Here is an 11,543-nt window from a genome sequence, read left to right as displayed (position 1 = left end):
GCTAAAGAGTTCTGGAGAAAACAATTCCGAGGCCAAGATTCTTTCCTAGGGTGGAGGGCCAGGCTAGGAGCCCACCTCTGTCCAAGAGAGAACCCTGGCCATAGAGTCAGCTTTTCTTTTATCCCCTCTACCAGCACCAGGGAGGACAGCGAGCTGATTTTGGTTTGAGCAAGCGCCGCAGATGTGAAATTTAGGTGGGTTTTTTTGGGGGGTGGGGGGGTGGGGGGGTGGTGGTGCAGAGCTACTAGAAAGGTCAGAGTTGTGATGTTGTGAAGACTGAGATCAGAACTAGCTCAGTACACTGGTGGGGCCTGAGAGCATGTGGGCTGAAGGGAGAATCAGTTGTTTCTCAAGCAGAGAGCAGTATGGGCTCTCAATGACAATGCCTTTTACTCATCCTCAAAGGACACAGCCAGGGCTGCTCTTCTGTGCAGGAGTGGCAAGGCTCCTTTTGAGCTATCGATTCCCTTTTTTTGTTTGTCACCAGTGGCCTGCATGTGCAGGCAAACAGCTTTCCCTTAGAGCCAGTCCTTTCTCACATCAGCTGGAGAAATAAAAGGGAGATGGATCTTAGATGGATCATAGTTTCTCTGTCCCTGATCACTTCTTAACGGGTAGGGAGACCCATCCTACCCTTACTTAAGTCCTTTGGGTGATCCCAGACCAACAGCTGGATCTACCCTGGTATAGAAACCTCTTAATGAGCCCATCGGCCCTGCGTCTTATCGCTGTACTGGCAGGAAGAAGACAGAGATGTATTTCTCTCTTCCTCACATGTGGATTGTGCAACTGGAAAACGGCCATTCTGTGTTCTGAGTCGGGATTGGTGGAGAGAAGGAATACTAACAAACTGACCTCTTTCTGCCACGTGTTTCCCCTTGGCTTTGCTCTCAGGCCCAAAGAATAACGCTTTCCTGAGAGCTGATCCGAAGTCATCTGCTTTACAATTTAAGTGCAGAAACTGACCCGACACCTCCGCATCCTTTGAAATGAGGGTGCCAGCCCCTAGTGGGCAGAACTGCATGCTGGCACTTGGGATCACATGGGAGGCACTGGCCATCTCTACCTCCAATGGGATGCCTGAGTTAGAAAAGGAGCAAGAGAATGTATTCTGCCCAGCCCAGGTGATGACATGAGGACAGGATGGAGAGACCTGGTGGCAAATTAGCTCTCATCCGCTGTAACCCATCCCTTATTTATTTTCGGGTTGCACGGGGTACAGACTGTTAGTTCGATGCAGCCCAAGCTCATCCCAGGCCAGAAGTCTTCCCAGGATGCCTGGTTGAAAATCTGGGGGCAGGCCATCCCCAGCAGCTTGAGAATGGATGTCATGCCATCTATGTTCCTTCCTTTGCCCCCTTCCCTCTTCAGCGTCATCTGCACCACAGCCACCCCTCCCAGCCCCCTCCTGACTGCTCAGTGAAGCTCATCACAGTAGTTCTTTGATCCCAGATCCTAGGATTACAAGCTGGAAGGAAAAGGGAGGCTGGGGAAGGTTCCCTCTATCCCGAAGGGAAATTCCAGGCAAAGTACTCTTTAAAAAGATATCACACCAGCAAACAGAACTCGGATTCCTTCAAACTGCTAATTCCAGTTTTACAATCACCCTTTGAGGCCCCACACTTGAGGATGATGATGGGAGCTACCTGCAGCATCTCAGATCCCTGGACCCATCAGGGGCTCCTGGCTGATGTATGTGCCTGAGGTGGAGTCCAGGGAACCTAACTCAGGGGGAGACACTATCTCAGGTCAGACATGTCTTGTGACCTGACCGACATCTTTGGGGGCTGGAACGAAGCCACTAGAGGAACTACAGTAATCTCAGGACAGACAGCAGCTGGGTTTCCTAGTGAAGGGGTCCTCAGGGAGTAGAAGATGCAGGAAGTGAGCCTGGGGAGATGAAATAAAGAATGGGTGTGGGTGAAAAGAAAGCAAACCGTGGTGAGAAATGGCAGAGAATCAGGGCTGGAAAGGAGAGTCTAATGCCTGCTCATTGGGATCCCAGGCAAGGAGAAATGAGAAATGACCACAGAGCAGGCCAAAGGCAAGGATCAACCAGGATTTCTCAATGAAACTAAGAAGCTGCCAGGTCATATCCTTTGGGCCGGCCTGGGAGCCTGCCATCAGGCCTCCCCCCTCTGCCTGTGGCCTATACTCTAATTACCAAGGCAGCCAGTGCCAGGACTGAGATGGTGCCCTATGACCTCATTCAGCCTGGGAAAGCTTATCCCTCTAGCCAACAAAGACACTCGGCCTGGGTCCTACCAGGTGCAAAAATTCCCCCCAAGCCCCATTCAACTGTGCCTAGCACACAAGTACAGAGAGAGGCTTAACAAAACAGTTTATGCATAAACATGACATATTATTATTTCCTGGCTGGCATTTTGAGAAGGGGCCAGAGAAAGTAAGTGATGTGGTCCATCTCATGAAGGAGCTTCTAATAGGGAACAGGTATGAAAACTACTAGACGTAACTGGGAAGTGACCTGTAAGCACATGCAAGGATTGTGCGAGAGTTCAACCACATAATCATAGGCAGGACACTTGGGTAAGGGTCAGCCTCCTCTGTGTCCCATGGCAAGTCTCTGAGGACCATACTCTGGGCTCAGGCACCTGCTGGCAGAGCACCAAGTACCCACCCTTCTGTGTATCCTGAGTTCACCCCAAGGCTGGGCCCAAGAATTCCTGAGCTAAGGGCCCCCAGCATACCCCCTCCAGCCTGCCATCGGCCTGGAAAGCTTAGCATTGTGTTTCACCAGCATCATTTCCACCTTCCTAGGCCTCTCCCCTCCCCTACTGTCCTCCTTAGCCCCCCAGCTCCTCTTCCCTTCTCAGGCAGTCTCATCCTCTCCCGTGGCTTCTGGTGCCAACTCGGTGGCTCATGACACCTAAACCAGTCTCATTAGCTCAGACCTTTCCCCTAAGCTCCGGACTTGATTATCCAACCCAATGAAATGTGGGTGTCTCATAAACCCTCACACTCAATGGGTCTGATATTGACTTCATCCCTTCCCCAAACCTCCTCTTCCAACATGCCCCACTTCAATTAACAGCACCACCCATGTCACCTAAAGTCATCCTGCTGAGTTGATTCTCTCCTCTCCACCCCGCCCCCACGTCCACCCCCATACTCAGATACCAGGCTCTTGCTTCCGTTTAGACCACACTGCAGTGTCTGGCCCTCCCTCACCTATCATCCACTTGGTCACCAGAGCCAGGTCCAAAAACACAATCTCTAAGCTATAATCAAAATATATAATACATTCAAACAATTAGACTAAAAGATGATTCCAGAACATAAATGCAAAAGCAGAAGAAAACAGGCAAAGCATAGTCCCCAAACCCAAATGCAGCCTTTTTGTTTCATATGGAGAGACCAGTACACCTCTGTACAATGAAATATCGCAATATATTTTCTATTCATTTAAGACTCTCAAGAAAAGATTAATAAATTTACAAAGTTGGGGGGGGGAGGGTGGCAAGGTATTTAATAAAAAGCAATAACAATAAAAAATTCATTTCTCCCACGCAGGCAAAAACCTTGCTGGGGTTGTAGCAGTAGAGGCACAACCAGTGGGCGTGTACCCGCCCCCCCCCATCCTTTTTGAACAGCGGGGCTGCTTTATGATACAGACACCAAATCTGTATCATAGGCAGAAAAGCACAACACAGCCTATTTATTATTTGCAAGACAAAGAAGAATATATAAAAAGGCAACCAGTTGCAAGCTTCCTCACTGATCACCAAGGATGGGAGAAGCTGTTGGAATCTAGTACTTTTTCTCCCTACCTGGTCTTTAAAAAATAGGAATTAGACACTCTGGTTTGACAACAGCACAGGATAAAAAAGAATTGTTGTCTGAAAGCCTGGCCCATGCCACCTGTCCGATCTTCAGCAGGCATGCCCAGCCCCTGCTTACAAACCTGCCTTGTGTTCTCACCACCCACTCCAGCAGGATTACACTGCTCCAGCTTTCCCCAATGCACCCAGCCTTTACTCATGTTGTTTCCTCTTCCTGGCAAGCCCGTTCCTCTGTCCATCTGGCAAGCAATTACTCATTAAGACAAATCCAATGTCTGCTCCCTTTGCGAAGCCTTTCCTGTCTGTTGGACCCCTGGAAACCACTTCCTCTTTTTGCTCTCATTTTCCTCACAGAAGTACCTGTACCTCTTCAGCTTAGAGAACTGCTTCCCCCTAAAGACTACAAACCCCTCCAGGCAGGAATCATGTCATCTTCACGTTAGTGTGCTCAGATCTAGCTCACTACCTGGTCCAAAAGAAGTCTTTAACAAATGTCTACTGAATGAATAAATATCTATACAGTTGAACAACATGGCTTTTAACTGCATGGGTCCACTTATGCATGAATTTCTTTTCAATAAATACTGTTAACGTATTTTCTCTTATGATTATAACAACACTTTCTTTTTTCTAGCTTATTTTATTGTAAGAATACAGCATACAATACATAAAACATAGAAAGTAGGTGTTAATCGACTTTATGTTATCGGTAAGATTCCAGTCAATAGTAGGCTATTGGTAGTTAAGTTTTTGAGGAGTCAAAAGTTATACATGGATTTTCAATTGTGCAATGCAGGGGGAGGTCAGTGGCCCTAATCCCCACGTTGTTTAAGGGTCAACTGTACTGAGCTCTTGTCTTTGAAGCAAACCACTCCAATGATCCTAGTCTTGGTGCCCTAGAATCCCAGATCCAGGGTAGCCTAGTCCAGGAGTCTAATAGTGTGGACCTATGAACAAAACCATCTGAGTTGAAGGGCACTAATTATTACTTACATAGGTTTGACTGCAGGTGGTTGGGAGAAAGGAAAGACAGCAAAGTTCATATGTGTAATGATAACCTCAATAAGAAAGCCCAGTCAACCTTCTCTCAATTATATTGATGGAGGAAAACGATGCAGCAAAAAATTTCAACCAGTGAAAAATCCATAGATTAACATCATTAAGCCTTTAGAGACATGTATTATTTCTTTGCAGCAAATTTGTCTTCCAGATTCTATATGACTCAAGCTACACGCACATGATAAAGGATGATAGGTATCTAATGTAGGGCTTTATGAAGCTTAGGTGTAATGCAGACACCTGGGCAAGGCAGGAAGTTCCCTTACCTGGCACAGTCCTGGGGTGCCTGCCTAGATGGCTCTTGCAGCTCCCCTTCCTGATGATGGTGGAAACCAGGACTGCAGAGAGGCCTTGACCCAAGGTTGCCCCAGCCAGGTCAAAGCTGAAATGGGCACTGGCAGGTTTCCAATTTCTCAGCCCTGTGTCCACAGCCCGGAAGTGGCTTTGCACAGCCACCTGCTCTCCTGTGCCCTCAGCTATAGCTGGCATCAACCTAGGAACCAAACTCCAACTACCTAGGAAGGACAAAATGTGAAAAAGGGGAAACTCAGCAAAGATAGGGGAAGCCCAAGAGAGGTGAGGCAGTGGCAACCTTTCCATCTATCTGAACACTGGCTAGTGTGAACTCTGCTGCACCATGAAAGGGGAAGCCATGGGCAGCATGCTCTGACCCCGGGTTAAAGAAATAAGGCTGGAAAAAGGGAGTTCAGAGCTGGAAGAGGAAGATGGCTCTGGCCTAGGACGGCTTGATCCTAAATTTCCCTCTTCCACTTTCCCATTCAGCTATTTTCCTTCTCACCCTACAGTCTCTTCCTAACCTCACTGTACCTCCTCAAACCCCAGAGCACCCACCTACCCACACACACACTACACAACACCTATCTGGAGTGATCACAAGTCACTTCAGCCTCTCCCACTCTCAAGTCCCAATTTCTTCCCCTAACCAGAAGGCCCCTTTCTCTGTGTCTCCCCATCACCTTGCTTCAGGGTTGGCCCCCAATTGCATTTTCCATTCGTCCACTAGCCTTCCCCCAGGGGATATCACCTGCACTAGGCTCACCTTCAGGCACCTACTAGGGACCAGCCACTTAATACTGACCACTCCCCTCACGCCCCCAGCGGCTCATTCTCCCATCCTGGCCTGGGACACAGCTGTCCCTATACCTTTAACAAACCTCCACGTGCGTGTTAACGGCGGTGACAGCATTTCCTTGTCTCCCTGCTCCCGCCCCCGGAGGCGCCGCTCATTGGCCGCTGTGTTCCTCTGTTCTCTCTCTAATTGGCCTCCCTCCGGAAAACTCCGACCAATGGCCTCTCAGCGTCTGTCTCCCTCCTCCGATCCTGGACTCCCATTGGCTCCAAGAATTTAAGGTAGCTGAGCTTGGCGACTTACAAATTATTCCTTCCCCCGGGTAGAATCTCGGGTTGAGAAACTGTTTCCGAATCCAACGGAACCCGGTGTCGCCCGACGCTGGGTCACGTGGCTGGCGGTCCGATGACGTGCGGTCTGCGGGGCGTCAGCGTGACGTTTGGGCGACCGGCAGAGTGGCCCCTGTACCTTCGTTACCTGTTCTGCCGCGGTGCAGTCATGGACCTGGGACCGATGCGCAAGAGTTACCGCGGGGAACGAGAGGTGCCGTCGCCGGGCAGGGTTCACCCTCAGTGGCGGGAAAACAGGCAGCCCCGAGTCATCTGCAGAGGGGAGGGAGAATAGGCGAGGAGGCTTGGAAGTCATCCCCGCGAGAAAAAAAGTGTTCAAAGACAGCTAGCTGGGGAGAGGTTGTGGGGAAACAGAGATGAAGCCTGTGGTAGTGGGTAAGGGCATGGACTCTGGAGCCTGCCTGAGCTGGAATCCTGCCGTTCACGGGGTGCATCACCTTAGGCAGTTTACTTAACCTCTCTGAGACTCAGTTTCTTACCTGTGAAGTGATAGTTACCTACCTCACAGGGTTGCGTTGGACTCAAATATTTTTAAAAGGCTTAGAACAATGATAATCAACGTATAAATGTTTGATAAATAAGTAAAAGATGGGGGAGGAGGACTAACTCACGGTGAAGCGGGAAAATGCACCTAGTTCCTTGCTGCCTTCAGTCCCTCCTCTTACTTACCACTTGGAGAAATTCTTTTTCTTTTCCCTCCTCAGGAGAGGAATCAAGAGAACTGTTTTGGAATTGGGACCCAGAGACTCTGGCTACATGTTAGCATTTCTGGAAATTATTGTTAATCATGGTTTTTCATTAAACCTTAGACCTACTGAATGAGAATTCACAAGGTTAGAGTCCAGAATATCTTTTTTTTAAGGCTCCCCAAGTGATAAATTTGATATCCATGACATGAAACCCTGATTCATCCATCACTAGCTCTAGGACCTGTCAAGTTATGTCACCATTTTATGCCTGTGTCCTCACTTGTAATATGGGGTTAACAGAACTTATTTCTTGAGTAGTTTTTTATTACAAGGTTGTTGTTATGAGGACTAAATGAGTATTTGAAAAATGCCCAGAACAGTACACCATCAGCACTCTGTGTGTTTATAAAATAAAATAAAACTCTACTTTCCCAGGCGTTTGAGGAGGCTCAGCTGACCTCCCTGGATCCCATGAAGCAATTTGCTGCCTGGTTCCAAGAGGCTGTTCAGTGTTCTGACATAGGAGAAGCCAATGCCATGTGTCTGGCTACCTGCACCAGGTGGGCATAGCTGCGGGCCCTTCTGTGGGTGGGTACAGATGAAGGAGGAAACTTAAGAAGCTCTCACCTTGATGAATGACAACTTTAGGATTCTAGCTCTGTTATTAACATGCTATATGGCCTCAGGCAAGTTACTTGTCTTCTCTAGGCCTCAGTGTCCTTACTTATAAACCAAAGATCAGACTTCATTCAATTCTATTTCAGTGATGAAATGCAGTGCCTCATTCATCTCTGTCCTTGATGCATGCCCCCACACACACCCTTGCCTCTCTTACTTCCCCATCTCCCCTGTTTCCAGCTGCTCTTGAAGAGCTATATCTCCAGAGACCTCTCCACAAAGCTCTCTCCCTCTCTTGAAACCTAGTACAGTGCTTGTCTGCATCATTCATTTGATAATCAATCATATATCCTTGAGACATCTCATGTATTAGCCTCTTACCTGACTCTTCTTGTCTACCATCACCAAAATGTAAGGCCTTCAAGACAGGCTCTTGGGCTGTGCCCTAGGTATCCATCCCCAAGAGCCCTGAGCAGAGGCTCTGATATAACTCTACATATTCTGTGATCCCTAAGCACCGGCTGTTTGCATTATTGTTGGTTGCTGACCTTAGAGCCTTGTTACTTTGGTAGGGCTGCCATAACAAAATACCATTGACTGTGTGGCTTAAACAACCAAATTTTATCACAATTCTGAAGCTAAAAGTCTGAAATCAAGGTGCTGTCAGTTGATTATGAAGCCTCTCTTCATAGCTTGCAGATGGCTGCCTTTTGCTGGGTCCTCACATAGCCTCTCTTTTGTTTGTGCAGGGAGTGAGTGAGCGAGAGCTCATTGATATCTTTTCCTCTTCTTATAAGGACACACTAGTCCTTTTGGATTAGAGTCCCATCCTTATGGCCTTTTTTAACTTTACTTACTTCCCTAAAAGCTCTGTCTCCAAATACATTGGAGGTTAGAGCTTTAACATAGAATTTTAGGAGAACACAGTTCAGTTCCGAACAGGGCCCCAGGCTTCAGTGTCTTGTTGTACCTCCGGGACAAATCCCCAGGGGCAAGTGGGAATGGGTGGCTTGCGTGCCAGTGCAGAATAAGGGGACACAGCTGTAGCAGTGCTTATCCTGTGGGGAGGGGAAGCAATGAAGACATTGAAACGGGCTCTGACCATGGCGCTCTGATCTTTGTGGCAGAGATGGGAAGCCCTCTGCCCGCATGGTGCTGCTGAAGGGCTTTGACAAGGATGGCTTCCGCTTCTTCACTAACTTTGACAGTCGGAAGGGAAAAGAGCTGGTGAGGGTTTACAGTAAATTTTTCCCAGGGCTGCAGAGTCCAACCCTTGCTTCCTCAGTCACCTTTGCATGCCATCCCACCCCCACCCATTTTCCATCCGTGCTCAGGTTCTGCCCTGCCTGTGGTCCTTTGCACTTGCCATTCTCTTTGCTGTGAATGACTGCCCTCTCCAGCTACCCTCATCTGTCATTCATTTACCTGAGTAACTCCCATCCCTTTGGTCTCAGCCCCAGTGTTACTCCTCAGGAAAGCCTTCTTCAGCTCCTACACTGACTCAGCCACTTGTGCTCTTTGCTGCCATTATAACTTGCAACTTTCCTATCTGCCATATTTTAAATTTCTAACTGCATTTATTTATGTGATTATGTAATTAACGTTTGCGTCCTCTGCCAAATGGTAAGCTTTGTGAGGGCAGAGGCTGCATCTGTTGTATCTCTGTTATACCCCTGGGACCTCTCCTGATGTCAAGCACAGTGTTGACACTTCATATGCATTCGTTTCATATCTCCAAAGGAGTAACCCTGAGTCCATGCTAGCCAAACATGCATTTCCGGGGACTTGCAAATCCATGGGTTTGAGAAATGGCAAGCCTCACTCACTTCAGTTGGCTTAGGTTTCCAACACAGCTCTGCCACTTGCTGTGTGAACTTGGGTATGTTACTAAACCTCTCTGTGCCCGTCTCCACACCTGTAAAAGCAGGCCTGCCTACCTTTGAGGATTTAAATGAGATGTTATACTGAATGCATTTCCTGTGGGCCTGCATGCTGCAGACTTCCTGCCTTACCCAGGCATCCTCCCGGCTGTCCTGATGGCTGTCTTTAAATTCTCTTTCATTTCCAGGACTCTAATCCCTTTGCTTCCCTTGTCTTCTACTGGGAGCCCCTAAACCGTCAGGTGAGTGAGCATTCCCAGAACAGCTTGGAGTGGGCTGGATTGGGAAGGGCCTGAGTTTATAGATGAGCCCAGTGGAGGTCCCCGGGTTGGGCAAACATCCCCCCTCTCAAATAGCTCTCAATTAGCTGGTCTAGTAGCAGCTGACAGTGGTGGGGCAGTGGATAAGGAGAAGACGAAGAGAAATGGGGCCTGTGCCGGTACGGAGGGTAAGTGACATTGAATGCCATGTAGTCAGGGCTATCTCTGAGCAGGTCCGTGTGGAGGGCCCTGTGAAGAAGCTGCCGGAGGAGGAGGCCACATGCTACTTCCACTCCCGTCCCAAGAGCAGCCAGATTGGGGCTATGGTCAGTCACCAGAGTTCTGTGATCCCAAACCGGGAGGTGAGTGGGGCTCCCTTTGAGTCCTCTGGGTGACGAGGGCCTGGGCTCATCCCCAGAGGCTGTCTCTAGGGGATGCCAGGGCCCTCTCACTCCAACAAAGTGACAAGAATGGTCTCCCTGGGGGAATGGGGACAGGGAACAGGGATATGGGCCTCTTGTGTCTGTCTGACCCTCTAGTTGGACTGTGCTCTTGGAGGACAGAGGTCAGCCTGCCTTTCTCACTGTGTCCCCAGCACCTGGCACAGAGCACATGCTCAGTAAGTGGTTATTAAATGAATTACTGACCAGGTCTGGCCCTTCCTCCATCTCCTTTCCCTGGACAGTATCTGAGAAAGAAAAATGAGGAACTTGAGAAGCTCTACCAGGAACAAGAGGTGCCAAAGCCAAAATACTGGTGAGTGATACCTGGTAGTCCTCTAGAAAGGGACACCAGGCCCCTGGTGTTTATTTGAAGTCACCCTGTCTATGGAATTATGATCTACTCTTCTCTGTGACCCCTCATTAGATACATCCTAGCAACTTCCTTCAGGGGGCCCTGGGGTGACAGTGGGGATGGGGGCGACAGCTGGAAAAACGCACAGAGCACTGAAACCTCTGCTTCTTTTTGTAGGGGTGGCTACATCCTGTACCCACAGGTGATAGAGTTCTGGCAAGGCCAAACCAACCGCCTGCACGACCGGATCGTCTTTCGGCGGGGCCTTCCGACAGGAGACGCCCCTTTGGGGCCCATGACCCACCAGGGGGTGGGAGATTGGCTTTTTGAGAGACTTGCACCCTGACTCCCAGTCCGCCAGTGCCTGCTGGAGCTGGGGCTGGGTGCTGGGAGAGGGTGTGGAATCGGGAGCCGGGGCCCTTCTAAACTCAACCCATTTTCCTCCCCACCCCTTATATCCAGGGCTCTTCAGAGTTCATCCTCCAAGTTCTCTCTACTGAGTTGGCTCTCAGTTAGCTCTCTAGTGGCGTGTACTGGTGGCGTGGGAAATCACAAATGGAAAATAAACCCAAAATTATGTTCTTGATTTTGACAATAACATATTAGAATAGCTCCCTCTAGGGGTTGCAGCTGGTGTGATTCCCTTTTCTAGTGCCAGGGTGGGTCCCTAGCAGTCCTGCCTGACCAAGCTGCTGAGTCATACTGACCCAAGCTGATTGGTCCCAGCACAAGTACCTGAGCCACTATAGCCAATCAATTTTCTTGTCAATTATTTGAAATGAAGAGACCCAGAGCAAGGGAGTCATTGTAACTAAGTCATTCATTAATGGCAGCCAAGAAGCAACAGCCTGTGGCTACTGCTCTTGCAACTCCCTGAGTGGCCCTGGACCCCTCCTTCCTACAGCAAGGCTGTGCAAGGCCTCCTCCTGCCTCAAACACCTACTGTCTCTAAAATAGCAGAATCAAATTCTGTTGCTTACAAATAAAAGAATCCTAACTGAT

General features: G+C 49.0%; 1 protein-coding gene and 1 long non-coding RNA gene across 3 annotated transcripts in view; one reads left to right on the top strand and one right to left on the bottom strand.

The window, feature by feature from the left end:
* Positions 1-7,036, bottom strand: part of LOC107520663 — a 32,656-nt gene extending 25,620 nt beyond the window's left edge. Inside the window, exons 1-3 of one of the 2 annotated variants that reach the window (XR_004951301.1) lie at positions 6,969-7,036; positions 6,253-6,551; positions 5,126-5,374 (exon numbers count right to left, since the gene is read on the bottom strand). This is a non-coding gene — a long non-coding RNA (uncharacterized LOC107520663). Of the gene's footprint in view, positions 1-5,125; positions 6,029-6,252; positions 6,552-6,968 lie in introns of those variants that run through there. The other variant, XR_004951300.1, reaches the window with a different exon arrangement.
* Positions 6,323-11,542, top strand: PNPO (pyridoxamine 5'-phosphate oxidase). The gene is made up of 7 exons (XM_016164689.2): positions 6,323-6,492; positions 7,424-7,548; positions 8,734-8,833; positions 9,675-9,728; positions 9,980-10,108; positions 10,432-10,502; positions 10,719-11,542. The coding sequence occupies exons 1-7, from the start codon at positions 6,355-6,357 to the stop codon at positions 10,885-10,887; spliced, it is 786 nt and encodes a 261-aa protein (XP_016020175.1). The 5' UTR covers positions 6,323-6,354; the 3' UTR covers positions 10,888-11,542.
* Position 11,543: the final 1 nt, after the last annotated feature.

This window comes from Rousettus aegyptiacus, unplaced genomic scaffold (assembly GCF_014176215.1).
Source record: "Rousettus aegyptiacus isolate mRouAeg1 unplaced genomic scaffold, mRouAeg1.p scaffold_m13_p_6, whole genome shotgun sequence".
In the NCBI taxonomy this organism is placed as follows: domain Eukaryota; kingdom Metazoa; phylum Chordata; class Mammalia; order Chiroptera; family Pteropodidae; genus Rousettus; species Rousettus aegyptiacus.
The sequence above is the reverse complement of the archived record's forward strand: the minus strand, read 5'-3'. Positions and strand labels throughout refer to the sequence as shown.